Source organism: Gymnogyps californianus, chromosome 3, assembly GCF_018139145.2.
Source record: "Gymnogyps californianus isolate 813 chromosome 3, ASM1813914v2, whole genome shotgun sequence".
Taxonomy (NCBI): domain Eukaryota; kingdom Metazoa; phylum Chordata; class Aves; order Accipitriformes; family Cathartidae; genus Gymnogyps; species Gymnogyps californianus.
This window is the reverse complement of record NC_059473.1, coordinates 20447059-20469688: the sequence shown is the minus strand read 5'-3', so window position 1 is coordinate 20469688 and position 22630 is coordinate 20447059. Positions and strand designations below refer to the sequence as shown.

General features: G+C 37.8%; 1 protein-coding gene across 8 annotated transcripts in view; it reads right to left on the bottom strand.

Moving 5' to 3' along the window:
• The window catches only part of NVL (nuclear VCP like), a 43036-nt gene extending 20792 nt beyond the window's left edge, over positions 1-22244 (bottom strand). For 6 of the 8 annotated variants that reach the window (XR_007766211.1, XR_007766212.1, XM_050894239.1 and 3 more), the window contains exons 1-18: positions 22185-22244; positions 20502-20575; positions 19286-19338; positions 19101-19197; positions 18141-18195; positions 17340-17606; positions 15670-15796; positions 15306-15382; positions 14878-15012; positions 13129-13230; positions 11144-11261; positions 10522-10666; positions 7682-7952; positions 5371-5589; positions 4627-4731; positions 3762-3824; positions 2252-2371; positions 296-395 (exon numbers count right to left, since the gene is read on the bottom strand). Coding sequence is in view for 6 of the 8 variants with exons in the window: in XM_050894239.1 (XP_050750196.1) it covers positions 296-395; positions 2252-2371; positions 3762-3824; positions 4627-4731; positions 5371-5589; positions 7682-7952; positions 10522-10666; positions 11144-11261; positions 13129-13230; positions 14878-15012; positions 15306-15382; positions 15670-15796; positions 17340-17606; positions 18141-18195; positions 19101-19197; positions 19286-19338; positions 20502-20575; positions 22185-22241 (2185 nt within the window). In the remaining 2 variants the exon portion in view is untranslated. Of the gene's footprint in view, positions 1-295; positions 396-2251; positions 2372-3761; positions 3825-4626; positions 4732-5370; positions 5590-7681; positions 7953-10521; positions 10667-11143; positions 11262-13128; positions 13231-14877; positions 15013-15305; positions 15383-15669; positions 15797-17339; positions 17607-18140; positions 18196-19100; positions 19198-19285; positions 19339-20501; positions 20576-21470; positions 21495-22184 lie in introns of those variants that run through there. The other 2 variants (XM_050894240.1, XM_050894245.1) reach the window with 2 other exon arrangements.
• Between the last annotated feature and the right edge of the window lie 386 nt (positions 22245-22630).

Genomic DNA, 22630 nt, shown 5'->3' with positions numbered 1-22630 from the left:
TGTTCCAAGAAGATAATCCAAAGTCCAATTAAGTCAAAGGTCTTTCAAAGCATTTTACAGCACTGGTATCAGATGCTAATTAAGACACATTTTAAAGAGGTTGCTTCATCTCACACTGTCACAAGAATGTGCAACAGATTAATTGATCAAAAAAGGTTTGGATTTGAGGAGACACTGTAATTTTAAGTACAGAACAAGGTTAGTTATAGAATTCAAATATATAAGAACACAGAATTTCAGCAGAAGAGAACCAAGGACGTCTGATTTCTCTTGGTTATGATTTTTGCGTCCTTACCTGGCCTGTTTGTGGCAGCCATAATGAAAACCTGCCGACGATTCTCCAGACCATCCATCTCTGTGAGTAACTGGTTAACTACTCTGACACTGGCTCCTGACTTTAAAAGGAGAAATTTGTCAAAAAAAATTGAGGAAACAGTGCGAATGTGAGTATTTCAAAGTAAAAGAAACAAAAGATCTACTAGCTCCCTGCCCTGAAATACTACTGAAAGAAAAAGTTTCTTTTTCACATTTTCAATGTAGCTGTATTCTAGATTTCTACTATCATATTCTTAGCATGTTTCCACTCCAAATTCATGCTACCTATACACCTGCCACACATTTTTAACACGTGGCAAACCTTTTCTTTCCCATTAAAAATTAAGGGCTCACTTAAAGAAGTACATATAAATGTTTATACTAATCATTCCCACATCTACCTCAACAAGAACACCCAAAACTTCTCAATATTCAGGTTTGGGCAGGGGGGGGAAGTTCTCCAAATATTTAAACCTCTGAAGCAACAGTTTCAGCAGGTGAGCTACTCAGAGTTAAATGTTAACTCCATAGTAGTGACATCCTATAACCAAACTCAATAGCTTAATCTGAATTTCATTCTAGAGTTTGGGAGACAGAGAGCGAGTGAGCACAGGAGCTGGAGAATAAGAGTTCCATTATGCAGTAAAACTGCTTGATGATTTTGAAGAATGTTGTTTGAAGTGTTACTCTTATTTTAAACATATAAAAATATAAGTCCACCTACGGATAATTAGAATATGCAGTGAAAATGCACATAGGTCTCAAAAAGCCAACGGAAACACCAAACACCCCGGAGTTTCAATTATGAATCCCAAGGACTGTCACCAGTATCACAGCCTGAGTAATAAAGTCACCAGTCTCCTGCCCAGACAGTACCTCTACATGGTTAAAGGAGGCTGTGAAGAGCAGGGGTGGGCTTCTAGGCACCAAGTTGCTGCCTGCTGCTGCCGCCACAGAAGTGGAATACAGTGAGGCCAAAGCCCACTTGTTCCCCCTCCTTGGCTACCAGCAATGCCTACTGTGGTGCCTAATACTGGACACCTCCTTTTATGGCTCTGTGGGAACCACCACCTCAGGGGATTCAAGAAGTCAAGTCTGAACTTTTCAGCTTGGCTATCTTCCATAGGAAGTGAAGTATGCAAATTCAGAAGACAAGGTACGATTCAGAAACAGTTGATCAAACTTCCTCTCTCCTATGAACTGGAACTACAACAGTCCTTCTGTTAAAGTCACTGATGGCAATATCTGAAGAGTACTGTATTCAACTTGTGTGTTGAAAAAAAGCATCTTTTCTTTCAGCCATCAACATATATGCATCAGTACAGTATCATAAAACAGATGAACTTCCTCTGCATAAAAAACAGAACAGCTTTCCTTTCAACACACTAACAGTTTGTGCTAATACCACCCCTCCAAAAGCAGCAGTTAATCCTAGGTGTAGGTAGTTCCTATTCCAAATCAACAACAAAAAAAATCAAGACAGACAAAACTTCACAGGTGGAATAGCTCTGAAGTCTAATGCATTCCACTTATGCTCCTGCCTCAAGTATTTTCATGACCCAGTTCACATTGTTCAAATAAATACATACTTCATGCAAGCATTACAGTTGCATACAGGCATCAGGATTTCGCCATAAATTAAACATGATATTAAACTGCGCTCCTTCAACTTTTCCTATGGCTCTACACAGCCAGGTTGGTGGATATACACACATTCTCTGGATATTTTTTTCTATATATGCATACTAAAAAAAGTATTAAGCTTTATAAAATTTGACGAACATATTTTTCCTCAAATACGAGAAAGCCTATCAGATTGTTTTTCTTGGGAGATACTGAATGTAGTACCCTTCCAGGTATTTCTGTTGCTAGCACAATCCCACAAAAGCTGCAACTGAGATAATTTATTTATGGAGATATTTTAAGACAGACTCACTTCACGGTCAGACCTCCGAGGGCACAAAGCATCAACTTCATCAAAAAATATAACACAAGGGGCTGAATTCCTGGCACGCTGGAATACCTGACGTACAGCACGTTCACTTTCACCAACATACTACAACAAATGACAAATCACAGTGAAACAATGTAAGATACAAAGATTTTGCTTGGAAAAAAAAAAAAAAATCACAGTTTTAAACACTATTTGAGGTGCTTTGCAAGGGAGAAGAGCAACCTGCTAACCAGTTTACTTTTGGTAACAGTCTGTTATCTCTATTTCCTTACTGATCAAGATTTACATGGGAACTAGTTGTCACTAGTTCACTTTTGGCAGTTTGCAGCACATTCAGAGTTTAATAGAATTCCTACTTTCTGGGGAATAAATCTAACTTGCCATCATTCTGCTGATGAGAATTAACAAATACAATCTTCATTGAAGACCCTGTTGTTCTTCAACTGTTCATAAACAAATCCAGTGAGCAATTTGAACACAATGAATATGTGAAGTTCATACAGTAGTTGCGTGAACAGTAGGGGCTTGGTGGCAGGGAACTGAAAAGTAAGCCAGAATTTCAGTTTGAATGGCAAATTGCAGGAGTGGCGGTTGCCAAGTTGTAAATGCAAACACTTCATTTTTCCAAACAAACGTGTTTTAATATAATTTATGTCTTAACACAGTCTCTGAATCACAGCCAGACATTTTCTCTTTCCTCCACAAGGAAGTAGGGCTCCTCATTAACTTAGAGTTATACTTCCTGCCTGTATCAGTACTTGAAGTACACATAAAAAAAAAAATGTTTGCGAAAAGAATAATCAAATCCAGTATTATGTTTTTAGTTTCCACATTATTGATAAACAGGTAACTGCCATGGTCTTCTGAGATGTGGGCTGCAGCCATCTTCCTTAGTTCAACACATTCTCTTAACTCTAAAAGGGACCGAAGTTGTATCACAACACTTCTAAGTCCAGTGCTTCAAAAACTCAGACTACAGCACTTTTATCTGTTAACATTTAAAACCTTTAAAAATCACTTTGATCAACTAAAAACCACATTGCTTTCCAAGGTTTCAAACTTCCGTTAAGAAGCTAAAATGACTCGTAAAACACATTTCCAAACCTGAAAGTTGAAAATTTTATTTTGCTTAATGAATGCTGCTGATTTGCAGTCACTGATCACCAATTGTTCTCACTGTAGATTTGAATTTTTGTTCTTTTTCCTGATCTACATAAAAGCAATGATGCATGTAGTTGGTCATTTAGAAATCCTACTTCAGTCAAGAAGGCTCCATTTGCCAGCTAATTTAAACCAAGATATATACTTAAACTACCCAGATAGGTTTTTCCTTTTCACATGAACAACTTCACTGCTAAAAACTTTAAGCAGAGATTAAATGAGGCAACTTCAGTTGCACCAGTATCAGTTGTGTAATTATCAAGAATTTTGCTTGCCGCACACTTTGGACAAGAATTCCATAAATAACAAAAGCGCAATGATTAGTGCATACCATATTTAGCAGCTCAGGACCTTTCACAGATATGAAGTTCAGTCCAGACTCATTTGCCACGGCCTATCAAAAAGGGAAAGACAGATGTATATATAAAACACACATTTTTCATGTTTTCTTTGGTTCTGTCCATAGAGCGATAAACAAACTTAAGGGAAGGAACATAGTTATCAACTGTTTGTAAAATACAGAAAACAGTACAAAGTATAATTATATGCAATTAAGAGTGGGAGGGGGGCAGGGAATTTAGCAAGGTGTTCTTTCTCTTTAATGAGGCAGTGTTCCAGATTCACCCCCCACCTGCCTCCTCCATATTAGCTGAAGAATTCTCAATAATTAGTGGGAGTTAAAGAGATATTCAACTACATAAGAGCATTTGAAGACAAAGATGAGTGACAGTCTGGAAACTTGCATGATTATCTGCATTTACATGGGGAGGCCATAAGAACTGAAATGCTTGAGGAGAAGGAAAACAAAAGTATTTTCAGTAAGGGAAATATAATAAATAAAAATACATAAATGTAATAGAGTGTAGACTACTTCCAAATATATAATTTAGTTACAGTGAAATATTCCATGGAAGTGGTTATCTAACAGAGTTTCTTCTCATCTTTGCTACTTTCTTCTTAATCAACTTCATTCCTTCAAGTTTTGCAGTAATTCCCTCTCAGTTCAAGCAAAATTGTAACTTTATGACAAGAAAATCAAATAACTTTAGCACAGAGGCCCAAATTTAATTTTCTGATGAGAAGTGGTGCAAATGCCCAACTTCTGGCAGTATCATCGAGACTCAGTCATTCCTACAAAAACATCCACTTCAAGAAGATTCTCCAGTATTTTTAAACACTTTTAGAAAATGTATTACCTTAGCTAACAGTGTTTTGCCACACCCAGGAGGCCCTGCAAGCAGGACACCAGCTGGAGCAGTCAGGCCCAGAGCTTTAAACTGCTCTGGGTTTCGCACAGGTGCCTATAAAAGAAATTATCATAGTTATCTGTGACAAAAAGCTAACATGAAACTTTTCATTTCAGTTACAGTTGGATGAAAAATCATTCATAAGCAAGTTCTTTATTCCAATTCTTTATAGGCTAAAATAATAAATAGTCAATCAGCATCTTATTATCTTGCACTGATAAGCACCCCAAAATGGGAGAAGTATCATTATTCAGAGGCAAATATTTTATTTACCTAAGTTCTCATTTTAAGGTGTTAAGTGTTAAGTATCCCTCTGACCAGCAGCGAGACTGCTAACCTTCCAGGTAAGTAGTCTCCAATTCTTTGTGTGGCAGTTGCGTAACTAAGGTTATTGGTACAAAACTTTTAGAATACTTAAGATTCAGCAATAATGAACACACTGAAAACTGAAAGCATGAATACAATAAGTGAAATGTTAAATACATGCACCAGACTTGTAACAAATCTGAAAGCAAATTATAGAACTCTGACTATTTTAAATGAAGATGTTGCAAGATTTCTAGTTTGTAGCATGTTAGAACTCATGGGCAGCACATTATACCTTAAATAAATATTAAAAAACAAACAAGCATAGTTTTATTTCCTGCATAGGCAGAAGTGCAAAAAATCTTTGAAAGTAAGGTTAAGACATACCAATATTGCCATAGTCAGCTCCTCCCGAACATCCTCCAGGGCTCCAATATCTGCCCATGTCACATCAGGAATTGTGACAAAGCCTTCTCTCTTGGCAGAGGGTTGCACTGATGACAGTGCAACAATAAAATCATTCATCTCAATGCACAGCTTCTGCAGCTGCTCCTCAGGCAAGGGGTCTTGCTTCTTCAGCAAATCCAAAAGTCTCTGCAATTCATCCTTAGGGTACACAGAAGGGGAGAGAAAAAGATTATGCACCGGATTAGATTTTAAGAACCATTTTTTTTAAGGGCTTTTTCAAAGCAATACTTTATTCAACTGTAATATTAATTACTATAAAACAAATTATTATGTACAATACACATAAAATATGTAAAATAACATTAAAAATTAATATTAATGATAAAAATGTTCCAGGAAAGCACTATGTACATTTAACACTTGTGAAAGCACTGAGCTGACAGACCACAATCTTGATTTAGATACTACAGAAACAGAGCTAGCACATGTAACATAATCTGATTTCAAGTCATCAACTCCGTTCCTCAGGCTGATTTTGTAACCAGGCCCTGATAAAGTTTGGGCAAACAGAATAGAGATACAGTGTAATGCTTTTCAGCACTGTCCCATCTTGCAGACCACAGCACCCCAGGCTGGTACATTCCAATTTCCCCAATCAGTTCCTTATTGGGGAAACTATCTGAGAAAATACTTGATCAAAGAACTTTATACCTTCACAAGATAAATACATCCCAGTTCTAATATGGAAAGGCAGTATAAAAGCAAATTGATACTGCACCACAAGTAAAACTATACCAGGATTTTCATTATAAGATAAAGGGAGAAAAAAAAAAAATTGTAAAAACTCTGTTAAGTTTCCACATTTTTCCTACAGCAGTATATGGGAAAAGTATCACTTCCTATTTGTTGCAACTAACATACCTCTACAACTGACCACAATGAAATAGAAGTGTTTATAGTGCCTGATATTCCTTTTAAGCCCTCCCTCCTCTTCTTAACAGAACCATTAAGAGAAACTCTGAAATAGCCCAGACCACTGGGTTTGTTTACTTGAATTGTGTGAATGATTTTTAAAGGTTTTGTATGTTTATTTTTCCATTATAAACATAATATAATGGTTTTAATGACAATACTCTGTATTAGACTATGTCAACCTCCTGCCAGCTATCAAAATATGGCTCTGTTAGGATTAGACTTCCTCATCCTCAATGACCCCTTTGATCATGGTGATGTTGATAAAAAGCTGCAACTACCTGCCCCTCCCCACTTTCTTTTGGCTACATCAGGCCCCAGGAAACACTGGGAGGTATGCAGTATGATTATGTTACTCTAATACAAAGGCTTACTACAGCTTTTTACACTGGTTTTTGTTAATTACAATAGTAGTTTTCTTTGACAGTCCTTCTAAAACCAGAATCTGAGTACAATGTGGATTTAAAACCACTTTGTTTTACTTCTCCAGACAACTTTTTAGGAAGCCTACACATAATGAAGGCACATACACACTCCAAATTTTGAGAAGTAGGGCCAAGAATTTCTATATAAAGATGTTCTGGTTCACTAACCACAGCATGTTACTTGGGCCACAGAATAATTCTGGCACTGGAAATGCTATTTTCTGCAACAAAGTTCCAGCTGTACTGCACATTAACAGATACCTTCTCTGCAGCTCAAGTCACATTGCTAACCCAACTCTTCTACTGGATAAATACCTCTTCCTCGAGCTTGGTATAGGTACTAGACACCGCATGCGGTTTACCCCAAGTAATCACATAGCTGGAGGGAAAATGTAGACTGCATAAATACTTCTAGACTTTGGCTAACTGTAACTATACCAGGTCAGGGAAGAGCCCCAGGCATCATAATAGATACTTCACTGAGGGCACAGCAAACAGCTTGGTAAAAACTCAGTGCAAGTCTGATATTCTTACAATTCTCTTACAGTCAATACACTTTTGAAGAGAGATGTAGCCACTATTTTAACCTCTGGTCTGCTAGAAAACAAAGCAACACAACACAAACAACGACGATGAAAAATGCAAGGAAAAAACCACACCTAATAAACATTAACATGATTTTTAGAAGGTGTGGGTTTTGGGAGCCACTTATTCAGACCTATTATACAGGTCATTAGGAGTTAAGCTCCTGGCTTAGAAGCTGATATTTCTAAATCTAAATTTAATATTACATTGGCCATAGATGTTTAAGGACTTATGAGCAATGACATTCACAACTATAGAATGGCTCAATTCTTAAGATATTAGAGGCACATGCTTCAAGGAACAAATACCTTAGGGGGAAGTTCTAGTTGTTTGGTATCCTCTTCCACCAGGATGTCTGTTCCTATTCCCATGCTTTCTTCAGCTGTGTTTCCTCCAGCATGTATGTGTTTCCTTTTCTGCTTCTCAGATTTTATCAGGACCCTGTTCACTGTGCACATAGCTGCCTCACGACAAAGTGCCATCAGATCAGCACCAACATAACCCGGAGTCAGCCGTGCTAAATGATGAAATTCAAAGGACTCCGGGAGCTTAAGTTTTCGACACAAAGTCCGAAGAATTCTAATCAAGTAAGGAGAAAGAGAACAAAATAATAAAGATGAAGCTGTGGCTTTTTTTATTTTCATACGAAAACAAACAGCATTGATTTAAGTCTCTTTCAGTTCACATGAACTGAAGTAGTACAGTGGGAACAGTTTTCACTCAACTAGGAAGTAACCAACACTGAAACCCACAAAACTATGCTATATATTTCCTTTCAGTTCTTAAACGAAAACTAACAGCATCAACTAGGCAATGTCAATCAGTGGGTAAAAGCTAGTTTTGGTGAAACTAAGTATTATAGATTCTTTAAACCTTAGTTTATGATTCAAAATTGACAGAGTAGATCTCAGAGTGTACCACAGGGACGCATACAAGTTACCCATTGAGATATTTAACCTTGTATTCCTAACAACCTTAGTCTGCAGTGTCTGTTCCATCCCACTTTATTTACTGAAGAAATTCCACAACAAACTATTCTGCAAGGACCAAATGAAATCAGACTGTGTGAGGAGCTCTGTCTTTTAATCTTCAGTATCTTTCCTCTACCATTGTCGGTGGAATATAACTGCAGATATTTCCTGCGTCCCCAGTAAAATTTCCAATAGGCAACACGCAGCTTATGTGTACACCTCGTGTGTTACCTCATCCTCATTCAAAAGCTAAAGTTACAACTACCTATGCAGTTCCATCACTAATACAAAACAGCTCTATGTAACTGACAGTGAAATGCTATGCTTTACACTTTTTTTTTTTAATGGGAGTTTTTTCCACTCTGTATCAAGGCTGAAGCTTTAAAAACTTCCTTCAAGGTCCACCAAGACTTCTTGCTGTTCTTCTAAGCCAAGGACAATTGAAAACTACATGAATAGTCAAAAAAAAAAAAAAAAAAAAAAGACAAAAGCCAATGTCACCGCACAAATACTGGCGCTGAAGAACTCTGAGCAGAGGGATCAAATCAACTTGTTTAAAACAGCAAAACATCACTTCATTGGGAAAATATTTCAAAAAGGCAGCACAAACCAAAGAAGTGAAGATCATTAGTGTCCTGGTTTTGGCTGAGACAGAGTTAACTCTCTACTTAGTAGCTGGTACAGTGCTGTGTTTTGGATTTAGTGTGAGAATAATGTTGATAACATTCTGATGTTTTAGTTGTTGCTAAGTAGCGCTTATCTTAAGCCAAGGATTTTTCAGTTTCCCATGCTCTGCCAGCAAGCAGGTGTGCAAGAGGCTGGGAGGGAGCACGGCCAGGACAGCTGACCTGAACTAGCCAAAGGGATATTCCATACCATGGAACGTCATGCCCAGTATATAAACAGGGGGGAGTTGGCCGAGAAGGGCGTGTCGTGGCTCTGGCATCGGTCAGCGGGTGGTGAGCAATTGCATTGTGCATCACTGGGTTTTTTTCCTTTTTTTTCCCCTCTTCTTTTTTTTTGTTATATCCCTTTTAATTACTATTATTATATTCCATTATTATTATTGTTAATATTATATTTTACTTTAGTTATTAAACTGTTCTTATTTCAACCCACAAGTTCTACTTTCTTTCCCAATTCTCCTCCCCATCCCACTGGGAGCAGGGGCGGGGGGGCAGGGAGTGAAGGAGCGGCTGCGTGGTGCTTGGCTGCTGACTGGGGTTAAACCACAACAATGAGCATACTTTCTAGTTCCAATAAAAACTAGTTTAAATTATTTCCAGATCAAGTAATGTAACTACAGAAAAGTTATGAAAAGAACAAGTTATTAAACTATTCAAAACTCTGAAATTATAATACGATTCATCTGTTTGCCTCCCCCACTAACAAGTTCCATGATCTCTCATTTAAATCTTTATTAGTGATATTAGCTTGGCTCTCAAGATTTTTTCAACCTGTCTGACAACAGCTATAGCTAATCAAGCAACTCAAAGTGTAAAAAGTTAAGAACTGTAAATGGCCTATTCCAAATTTGTGTCCTGCATATATTATTTTCCTTCATGTGTTTCAGAAAACACTGCAAGTAAAGCAAGATCTCCAGGTACACCTCCTCATCCTACTCCACCCCCCTAAGGCTGTAGAACCACAGCGAAGCAGTTCAAATCATCCCTTCAGCAAGTCTGATTTATTATGTTGTAAATCAGCACACTATAAGGACTTCTGTTTCTTGGAATTGGAAGAATCTAGGCCTGTTGCTTAAGGTATGTGCTTGAGAGGACTAACAAACGGGCTATACTTAATTTATGTTCCTAATTTAATAGTAACATAGGGAGCACCAAAGACAGAATGTTAACTTCCTGAAAAACAGAAAAGATATATTTAATTCCATCATCTATACTGTGAAGGCACTTGAAAACCCATTAACATAATGCTAAAAGCAGATTTGCCCACAAGAAAGGAAAACACCCCAAATGTAGACACAGCTACCAAGACAAAGAGTAGATGGACACTTAATGTCTTCTGCACTTTTCAGTGTGTGCTGATCCATAGGCGTGTACAGGCACAAACAGGACTAAACACAATAAAGTACTTTTCCTTAATTTGTATGTTAACTTACACATCATTTCCTTATTTATTAATTAATCCAAAAGAAGCTTAAACTTTATAACACATACTTTTCTCTTGCCGCTTCATCAGGGATCCCTAAGCAAATTTCTCGATCAAATCTCCCTGCTCGCCTCAGTGCAGGGTCCAGTGAGTCAGGTCTGTTAGTTGCTCCGATAACAAGGACCTGGGTAGTGGCAGCCACGTTATTCAAGTCTAAAGGAAGGAAGGAAGGAAGTTAGTACTCATACTCACCATCTCAACTTTGTTCTGGTATCTGTGCAACGCTGTTTCTGCAGCACACAATAATACTCAGAACAGCAGAGATAAACTAACCAACAGTCATACTAAACTGCTGTTCATCCTTATTTCTACTACCTAGAATTTGCGTTTTGCACAATCAAGCAAAAATAAGCATTCCAAAGGACATTTGACACATTTTCCCATTGTATCTGTTTATATAACAGACAGATTATTATACAATGCTGTACAGACCACTGTGAAAATAATATAGTAACATCCCTTCAAATTTATTAGAACCTTCCCACCACCCCCCAGGTAAACTGTGCCAAAATACAAAAAATTATTGCCACTATCTCCACTAAAGTAACTGCGAGTCATTACTGAAGGAAAGCAGACAGTGAGCCTGATAATTAGAAAGTTTAGCTTAGTACAGATGTTCCTGAAACTGACCATCCATACAAGTTAGGAACTGAGCAACAATTCTCCGCTCCATGTCCTTCGATGCAACTTCTCTTTTTGGGGTGATTGCATCAATCTCATCAACGAAAAGGACACATGGTGCACTGGACTAGGAACAAGAAATATTAATAATTACAAAATTACACTGACAGAGCGTATTAGGAGAGAGAAAGAAATTTTTCAGATTTTCTATCCTATCATTACTACTGTAAGTCTGCTGCACACTCAGCCTGTCCTGGAACAATTCTGTTGTTCTTATTGACTATCTGGAGAGCCACCAGACTATGAAACTGTGCTGAGCTGAGGCTATGAAATAATTAAAACATGAGATTCAAAATGTCTCTACATATTGTTTAAAAATTAAATGTACCTCTATGTTGCTTTATGTTTTCTATAAATATTCCATTGTGACTGCTTACTTGCTTAAGTCCAAAAAAGAAAATCAGACAAGAAAGGTCTGGTTTGTTTTTTTGTTTGTTTTGTTAGTGACATTAGAGCTGTGGAATTTCAAGAGCTAGTATTACTGACACACATAATGAAACAAAAGGAGCAGTAGGTGGTCATGAAAAATGATCTGCCAACTTCAAGATTACTACAGAGCCTGACAATGTTCAAAGAGTAAAAAAGAGCAATGAGCAACTCCTACAAGTGTTCTAAAATTCCATGTACTTCATGTTCATAAAAAGCCAACACTAATATGGAATAATAATTAGTATAACTAATAGAAAAGAATACTGTTTAACCGACATAAGATTATTAATATTCTCAAAAAGCACTAGTAGTGCAAAGGAATACTTAAGGAAAACACTGGAATCACCTTCAAAAAAAGTCCCATGTAAAAAAAATAGTATTTTAAAACCCATGCAGTCTGTGTTATCAGGTAGCAACTGCGCCATCTAGCCGTCGTTCGCTTTTCCACTATCTGACAGGGAAAAAAATGCCACTAAGCTATAAAGATTACACAGCACACACATAATATGGTACTATGTCTTTTTTCCCTGCACAAAAATTGGTACAAAAGCTACTTAACTAGATGTGAGGGACTATAAGAAAGGCAATAGATTTTATTTTTAAACATATTTTATGCAATACATTTAATTTCTTCAAAAATAACTTTTATAGCAACCTCCCCTCAATCACTATACATACAAAAGATATGTAATTTCTAAAAACTCTGGGCAATCACTTACTTAATTTTACTCTAAACAACATCTTAACAAGGCTTTCTAAAAATTAAAATGTAGTATGAACTGCAAACATAATAATCTAACAGCTTCACAATCAATCTTTTTGCCCTGTTTAGCATTCTTTTTTACAGGAAGATACTCTAAACACCTATATACAGTTGTGGGGGAGAGTAGAAAAATGGAATAAAGTTGGAAAACCACAACATTCTCAGACATCAGGAACAGAAAACTGTCCTCGTGAAATAAAACATTAGCCACATAATAAGAAAAATCTGCATTTGTTTAAATTAAAATTATCTCAACCTGCCTGGTTCTCTTCGCTTCTTACCAAGTCTGGAAGTCGCACCAAAGCAAGTCTTCAACTGTAACTTGACTGCTGCTTTTATGATATTTGTCCTAAACCCCCAAAGTCTTAAGTCTCTTACATTCACTCAAACTCCATGCCATACAAAACCAGCAAAAAAACCTCGTAACAAAAAAGCACAGTGAACCACTCTTACATCTTTTTTATTTTTATATATCAAGCCAAGCAGCTCCAAATAATTTATGTTGCTCTCTTTACATTGATATAATGAACTATCTTTTGTCAAGATTTCAGAATAGTAATCTTTGTGCTCTATGACAGCATGACACTTAGTACACAGAAGGGGAGACACTATGACTTGTGTGCAGCAGTATAACGATTCACTCACTAATATTCACTCAAATTCAATCCACAGCAACAAAGTATGAATCTTTACAAAGAAAAGGACAAACAATTCACAGTGTTATTTCCAGTGGTTGTCTCACCACAGCCTGCTCAAACAATTCTCTCAGTTTCTGCTCAGATTCCCCTGACACTCCAGACACCATCTCTGTTGCTGCCACTTTCAGCATCGGGAGTTCAAGTTCCTGAAAGAGACAAGGAACATTATGTGATATATCCAGAGGCTAGAAATGTTGGCTGTCCTAGAGGACAAATATTTTCCAATACAACATCTTTTACACCCAAAGATTATGTAATCAAGACTAAATCTTAAAGAGCTTTTAAAAAAGATGAGTAGCGTCCTCTAATTTAAAACAGGTCTGAGCCATTCGACCAAGTGAACAGAACTGGATACAAAAAACAGGTTTCCCTAATTCAGTTAGACAATGACTGCACTGTCAAATAGCTTTGCACCTTGGTCCCCAACCCAGTCCTTCACAACACATATTTCAGTTCATCCCTGGGCTTCCTTCTTGAGAAAATTGTCTATATTCATCTGTAACAAAGCATTGCTTACCAGTGTGGAAAAGATCCCCAACAAGTTTGGCTCCCATAGTCTTGCTCCAGAAATATCTGAGCAGGACTGTACAATAAGATATTTGTAAAGCTCACACTCAAGGTTTTCTGCTATTAAAAATAAATAAATAAAATTGTAACTTCGACAGACTGTAGCACAGTAGTGCTACAGGTAGTTGAAGCCTATTTCAAGCTCTTTGAACTACATAAAAAAAAAAAAAAAAAAAATCCTAATTTATAGAAATCAAGGCCACCAGAGGCACTACCTGGGGCTTGGAGGAGATAATTTGCCTTAAATAGCACTATTGAAAATCTCTTATTTAAGAAATTATTTAAGAAGTAGTCGTTAAATTTATCTCATCTCTGAAAATTTTTCACTTGTGTCATGTTTCTTTCCCCCAGTTTAGTACCCTTCCAGGATACAAATATGCACTGAAGTATTAAATATCACAGATTCATTCAATATGTTTTTACAGTAAGGCACTAAAAAGAAAAAAACTAAATCTTTTTAATTAAAACATTTGAAACCTAATGTCAGAAGGGTCTAACCAACATTTAAGGAATAAACATCAGTATTTTCTTTCAAAGATAAAATCTGCACTACAAAAGTTCATAATTTACATGTATCTAAATTTAAGGTTATAATCTGTGAAATTTAAGGAACAACTGTATTAAAGAAAAAGAAATGTCCATGGTTATCACTGAATAGCCCTAAATAGCCTCCAGATTTACAGCCAAAACAGGCACATAGCAGCATAGCAGCCTCACCACACACCAAACTATTAACACCAATAATGTCATATGCTCTGAAATCCTTAGTTTTACACAGGCAAGGCAACATCCAGTTTTGGAATTCAGAAATCACTGTTTAACAGATGCCACCCAATAGAATCAATGTAATGCCTCATAAAAGATGGTAAGGATGAGTCCAGACTTAAACCAAAACACTATGGTAAATTTAACCAAAAGTATCTTCCATTTATAGCCTTCTCAATACCCATGCCTATATTGCTGCCCTAGGAACACCTCAAAACAATTAAGTCAAACATAAAACCCTGTCCCTATGTCCCCTGTTCGTATATGCGGTTCTATCAAGTACAGGTTCAGATGGAATTTAAACAAAGAAAGTGAAGATTAATTTGTTTTAGACTAAGATAGGAAGGAGAGAAAAGAGATAAAAAAGAGGAAAGATCTAGTCTATCATGAAGGAGGATTGTTTTTTTTCCTCTCTAAATACAATTCAGAAAAAGAAGAAACTAAATTTCAAGCTATCTCACCCCAGCAATTGCCTGTGCAAGTAGTGTCTTTCCACATCCTGGTGGTCCATGTAAAAGAAAACCGCGAGGTGGAACCACACCTAAGTGGTTATAGACCTCGGGATGACGGACATGAATGAGCATCTTGCATATTTCCTGTTAAGAACAAGAGAGACCTCCATTTAAATAGCAGAAATTAGTATTATAGATTGCTAATATTGTAGACAGGCCAAAATAAAGCAAGTTCTGTTTATTAATGTAATTTCAGTGTCTGCTTTCAGAAAGATTAATCAAAGGAAAAAAAAACCAAACAAAACTTTGTTGCTGTTGGTATAAGCAGCTATTCTCAGTGCCATGCAGATGAATTCTGCCAGATTTCTTCTTTGTCATTTTTCATGTAATATTTTATTCAGTGCATTCTGTATCCCACAAATAAAATTTTAACTAACCTTTAAAGTTTCATCATTGCCTCCTACATCCTCAAACTTCACTGAAGGGTGGTAAAGCTCTGGTCCCTTACTTCTAACTGTTAAGGAGGAAAAGTCATGCAAATTTAGACATGGCATAATAGTAGTCACTAACACTGAACAAAAAAGTACTCAGCCTAAACAATTAGCTAAGTACATGGAGTATTATCTTTTGGTAGTAGACACAGGACTGGAATATTTTTTTAGTACAACATTAAGGCTAAATTTCTTAATAAAGCGCTTGAGGTCACTTCTCTGCACCTCAGAAATCACTTCTCTGCTAACGCACTCCACGGTCAAATACCATCTCTTTGTTTGGAGCAGCACGCCAAAAATAACTTCTCACCTTTCTCTTTAAGTAAGATGGAATCAATTTCTCCATCTACATCTGTAAATTCTTCTTTTTTTCTTTTTGCTCTCTTACCCTTTGTCTTCTTTATTGCACTCTCCAAGACAGAAAATTCTGTTGATTTCTAGGGCATAAAACCAGAATTATATATACAAAATATATATATTCCAAGTCAGTGAATTCCTGCAAATACTTAAAAGAACAAAATGTGTAAGTGTCTACGATGCTTAACTTACATATATTATATGAATAAAGACAAGCAAGGCAGGAATTTAACCCCTTCTTTTTGTAGAAAATCCTTTTTTTTACTTAGGATTTGCCTTTTTTTTGAAGCGTTAATTACACCAGTCACTTTTTTGCTAAGAGTACATACTTATAAGCAAAACCACCCCAAACAAAGCCCCCCAAAACCCCCAAAACCACTAACCAAAATCAGACACCGGTTATTTGCATACCATAGAGCAATCCACTTTGGGGATGAATAAAACTGTATGAATGTATTTACTCTAATGGAAACAATTTTTATTACTAGTAAGTCATGAGTGGCTGTAAGAAAATATTATTCAGTGCTGACACAAGTTAACTGCATGTAAGAAAAGGACTAATACAGGAGAAAAGAAAGAAAAAGAGGTTCAATGATGAAAGTTGTGGGTTTTGTTTGGTTTTGTTTTCTTTTTTTAGAATACAGTATTGCAAACATTTTACAATTTGAACATCTCCCTTTTATTCAATTTCTCTATATAAGAGGATGCAGTATTACTAGGATAAAGGGATGATTTGTCAAATCTGCCTATTCAGTAAGCATTTTGTGTAATTAGAAAGGTAGATGTAAATGTAGTTCTTCCTTCACATAAAAAAAGAGCATCCTGCCAAAACATCTGGTCAGCCAACCAACATAAATGTTATCTCCCATACATAAATGGAAAGCTTTCAATAGCTAAATAAAGTTGTTTTTTCCTAAATAAGAAAAACAAATTGAGGAGGAGGAGAGGGGATCACAAAGTGGGCAATACGTCTGGATGGGGAGTAGGACCTATTTTTAACTGCTTTATAAATCAATGCAATTTCCTTTCAACTTCCCCAACTCTTGTCCATCCAAAAAACTTCAGCTTTCCCCAGGCTCACTAAGACTTAACCACTGGCTAAGGGAGACCACATGCTATGGCTACAGCAAGCCAGATGCTTCCTGACTAGTTAGGCTGGTCACTGGCAAATGGAATAAATAACAGCTAAGTTCCACTTATCTTTCTCTCAGTATGGGCACTAATCTGGGTCTCCCTAATACTGAGCACTACATTTTCCTCAAAAAATGTGGAGGAGATTAATAAGTGTGTGACTTTTCAAACATGCTTGAAATGGGCCAGAAGGTTCAAAAATCACTTCTGACATGGCAGAACAATGGGCTAAGCCCGCCCTTCTTCAGAAACCAAGCTAAAAACAAATACTCCACTGGGCTTAAGCCAATCTTTCCTTTCTATTTAACATGTTCACTATCTTTAAAGACAGCATGCATGTTTGTAATAAAAATAATATATTTTAAAAATCCAGAGAGAAAGACAGACAGTCCTTTTGGTCTTAGTATCACCCTTCAACAGCCTGTCAAATTACACAGGAAATTATATTCATACTTGCTACTTAAATCACACTGGGTTTGTAAAACACAATACCTCAGAAATCAGTTTCTTTTCATCTCCTTCTCCATCCTCAGAAAGGTCTATGAAAAAGTCTTTTCCACACGGAGTTTTATCAATGAACCAGCCCCCTTCAGAGATGCGTGTTTCAACTCTTGTTCCTGGTGAGAGGGTGCTTGTTTGAGGTGCTGTTCGCACAGGAGGGGGGGTTTCCGTTGGTTCATTTTTTGGAGTGGTTGGAACAGAATCGGGATTTCGTTTCTTGTATAAGCTCAGCAGGGAACTGTTCATATGATTTGTAGACTGCAGATTCATGTATTTTAAAAGAAAATATACAGGTTATAACTTGGATTATTTATATTAAGAGGCCAATGAAAACTATTTCATAAACATCATTTAGCATGATTCTTGCTGGAGAAGGTAGTCCTGCATCTTCCAACCCACTCCTCTGCAAATCAAATGACTGCACACAAAACTACATCTGCTGGTTGAGCAGGCAACAGCCTTTGCAATTTACCCTGAAATGACCTCTGTTAATTGACAGTCACCTCTTTTAGTAATAGTCAGATATGTCAGTTCCTTCAATCATTTCATTCGATAGCCAAGTCTTTCAGGCCCCCAGTGTGCCTTCCTCAGAAGTGATTCCCCACCACAGGTTCTTCCTTTTTCTTCAGAAAATAGCCTCCTTTTAGCTCTATAGATTCTCAGCTGGAATTGCCAACTCTGGCTATACCTCATCTTCATCTCCATTTTTCAATTCTCCAAGTGCATTGCAATTTCACAACACAGAATCATGTGTTATGCAAATACAAGCAATCATAATAGAATACAACTTACTAGATCTTCTGGATAATCATCATAATCAGAGTCATCTGTGGCACTTCCTGCAGTCCTTTACATGGAAGGAAGACAAAAACTATTAATGTATCAGAGCAGAACTCCAAGTGAGACACCCACAGAACAAAACAACAGCGATTTCCACAACATTGTTCCCCAAAACCATGATATGTAGCCTAAGACTGGAGAAAAATTCCTGACTCTCATGTTCTAAATTTACTACTATGAAGAGTTAAAAAAAATGCATCCTTTCCATGCCTGTGATGAGTTGGATCAACTTGGCAACCTGGCTGAAAGACAGTCCTGAAAAAAAGTGATGTAGGATCAATCCGATTCAGTTCGCCAAGGGATCATGCAATCACCAATGCTGGTACAAGGGAAGTAGTAGCAAATCACTGCTGAACTAGACTAGTCCTTCTGACAACAATGTCCTAATTTCTCATGAGAACTCTAGTATCTATCACAGGTTAGAGAAACCAGAATGGTCTGTGAGACTATGCACAGGGTTAGGAGTCAGGAAATCTTAATTCCAATCTCATACCCAGTGGTGATTTACTCTGAATAGCCTGTCTTGTAGTCTTATCTCTCAGATTTAGCTAATATCTCTCACACCCAAGAAAGATTCAGAACAAAACAAAACAAAGGAACTGAATCACATGAGGACTGGGGCCTTATGTGGAAAACTATCAAGGAAGCCCCAAGGATATCCACTAATCCAGGGCTGTATGTTCCCCATAACAGAGAAATCATGATTGGCTCTAGCATCTGCTTGTCTTCAGTGAAAAAAGTGCCTCCATTAACTACAGGTAACTTCTGATGAAGACAAGCCTATGGGAAATCAAGAATCTATCTGTAACCTTGAAATTACCAAAATTTAATAATATGAAGACAGAAAGCTTTAAAGAAATGCTAATGCTAATGGCATTATTAAAGTAATCTAATGGTAAAAATTCTTCTTACTCATTTTTCTCTTGTTGTCTTGCTCTTTTTGCCACATGTTCAGCTTCTAAAACTGCTAAATCTTCGCGTTCTTTTTCATTACTGATAATTCCAAACACTGAAAGAAAAAGTTCAAACATGTTAAGAAAACAGCCAAAGCACAATCAAAGAATTTGGTGTCTTGGGCGTAATACTAACAGAACTACCTTTTTCAACTTGTATTCTAAAAGCATTTCTTTTTCTTCGTCCATATTCTGCACTGAAAAAAACAAAATAAACAGGTTACAACAACTGCTTTTTCCCCTCAACATATTGTCATTCTCAGTGGAAAAAATACATTGTAAATTGATACCCAAGCTTCTACACAAGTTCTTATTAAAAACCAACTATGTGAAAACATGGCTGTTCTTTCTTAAGCCTGGAATAGCTCAGTCACTGGGATAAAACAAAATCACTAAACTATACTGGTCTCTAAAGGGATGTTCAGTAAAAATTATCAAGGTCCTCTTTAACTGTAGATATAGAGAAGCAGCAATGTACAAATAAGCACACTGGATTCTATTTCACAACACTACTGATTTTTTAATTTTAATTCAAACAAGAACATACGGACACAGGAGTACAGTCTAGAAAGGACAGTCCAGTGAGGAATAACTGTGCTAATTAATAACGGTCACTATGAGAAAATCTGATTCAATAAGCATCCTTAAGTGCAAACAAAAATCATCAACCTTTTACCTTCACTTACTGAGGGTATATTTTATTTATTTGCTTTTATACAATAGCTGACAGAGGAAAAACAAAACAAAAACCCAAGACCTGTAAGCATCCTAAGCAAGGGTTTTGGTTCCCTTTCTCTAACAAGGCAGAAACAAACAGAACATGCAAACACGAATGAATATACTTCTCCACCTTCAATAACTCCCACACCCACCAATGATCTGCTGAAACACAACCTTGCTCCCCACCCAGAAAAGTGTAACAGCCTACAAATAATTAGACAAGACTGACTGTCCTGCTGAGCAACTGAGCAAGATTTAGTGTCTTACTGAATCCCGTATCTCCCCCATCTGCCTGCACTGAAGTCTTATTTTCCCTCATATTTTACGCTCACTGGGGTAAGGACCAACATGCTGTAATGTATCTGGAGCTGTTTAATTAAAACAAAAAAAAGCAACCCACAAAAAACAAACAGCAACTAGATCTTGCAATGCCAATGCATTAATAAAATATCAGTTACTAGATATAATCAGCAGAGGAAAACACTGGAGTGGAAATGTTCTTATTGTTTCAATCAACCTCAACAACTGGTAATGAAGTTAACATAGAGAAAATTAAAATTTTGATTACAAGTACACAAATGCAAAATAACAATATATTCCATATTTTGAATGTAGAATATTAATAAAAATCTTTGCTCACCTGTACGTTTTCTGCAAATCAGATGCTAGAATTCCAATGTCAACATACTGGCCACATTTACTACTTGCAAGATACTGAAATGAAGAATTTTAAGCAGTGAATAAAATCTTTGTCAATCACTTCACCGGAACAGCTAGATCAAATATGCCTATTTCAAACTCTACTCTTCTTAGAAGTCAAAATGAAAATCAGAAACAGCTTTGAACTGCCTTGGAACACACTAGACAGTATTTCCCAATGAAATGGGAAATGCTTACTAAGACACAGATAACTAGCTAGCTGTGTTTCCCAGGGAAAAGCAGCATACTGTCTTTTGGTGGTTTGGTGACTTCTGCTGGTGCAAATCCATTGTTTTCATTTAGTAAGAAAGACGACTTTGTAACCCACACACAAGCTTATTGTCAATCCTTCTAAAGTTCTTGGTTTCTCTCAGTTAACCTCCTTGTGTTTTAGATCTCCTACCTTAAAAATGAAACAATCCACATCAATTACCATGGATACTGTCATAACAAGAACTTTCATCTTTGCAAGATGTTTCAAAGAATACCATAGAAAAGTATATAAATGAAAGTGAATTCTATCAAGCCTTTTTTTTTTTCTGACAGCAGCTGATCCAACCTGTTTTCAAACTACAATTGTGAAAGTGTGAGAAAATGTACTAAATTTCAAGTACAACTGTACTCCATTTACTTTCTTCCCCCACTCTCCAAATCAGTAGTGAGAAGAGTTTCAATACTGTAATGGTGGATTCCTTCTTAAAAAAAGAGAAAGGAGACAGAGAATCTCCCTAAAAGATATGATATCACAAATGTCACAGCAAGTAAAATTTCAAAATCTCATTTAAATTAATACCTCTGTTTAAAACAATCAAATTGCTTAAAATTGAATACAGAATTATTTTTTTTAAATGATGTTACACTTCACGTCACCCATGGGCAGCTACTGACCTGTAGAAAATATCAAGCCTACCATAAATCCAGCTGGCTCTTTCATTTCAGAATAGTCAAGACACAGTCACCGTGATCTTGCAAAGGAAAATAAGCAAGCTCCCTCAAGCAGCCCCTCACATTTTAAGGAATTAGAAGTGGAGTACACTTATACACAGACACAGAAAAAAGGTGCTTAATTTGCAAAGTCACCATAAATATTCATAAAATATAACACAGCACTATGCCATCTGAAGGAATCACTGTTCTCCCCGCTCTTCACGTGTATCATGGAAGTAATCACATTGTTTCCCTTTCTTCACTCATTTAATATAACCGATATACACGTTTCCAAATGTAAAGACTTCCAATTTGCCTATATCTACCCAGAGTGTGGGTTGTTTTTTTTTTTTTTTTTTGGCTACTCATTTCACACTTGAAATCGCAGCCACCTTCAGCATCAAAAGTACTGAAGAGGATGGAAGAAAGTAACAAAACAGAAAACAAAAGGAAAAAAAAGAGACCTTTTTAAAGGCCTTTTTAAAGTCCTGAGAGACAAGGCCGGGTTTTGGCGCTCGCTGCCGTTCCCTCCCGCACCTGAGCAGGCCTCATGCTCGAGGCCCCTTTCAGCGAGAAGGGGGAAAGGCGAGCCCCGCCGTGCCGGCCGCGGGGGAAGCCCACCCCCTCGCCCCGCCGGCTGCCGCCCCGCGGGGACGAGAGCCGCCGGCAGTCGCCGGTGCCTGCCCGCGGCGGGTACCTGCTTAACGCGCTGCTTCAGCCGCAGGTCCACGAAGTGCGCCGGCCGGCTCCGCATCGCCGCTCGCCGCCCTCCCCGGCCGAGGGCCTCCCCGCCGAGCCCAGGGGCTGCCCTAGCGTTTCGCCTGCGCGGGGCGGCCGGGCGGGAATTGTGAGCAGGCAGCGCCCGGGGCGCCTCAGCGGCGCCGCCGCAGGTCCCCTTCGAACTGCCCGCCTGTACCGGCAGACCGCCCCGGCGGCGGAGGGGCAGCGCTGTGGGCGCGCTCTCTTCTCCCGCCTCTGACCCACCGGGCCGCTAATTAAGTTTCAAAATAGGCCTCCCCCCGCCCCGGTCAGGGCTGCGTGAGATCCCCGGCACCGCCATCGCAGCGCCCTCACAAAGAGCCGGGACGTGCCCCGGCTGTCACCGCCCGGCCGCGACCCCTGAGGAGGCCCGGGCGCGGGCTG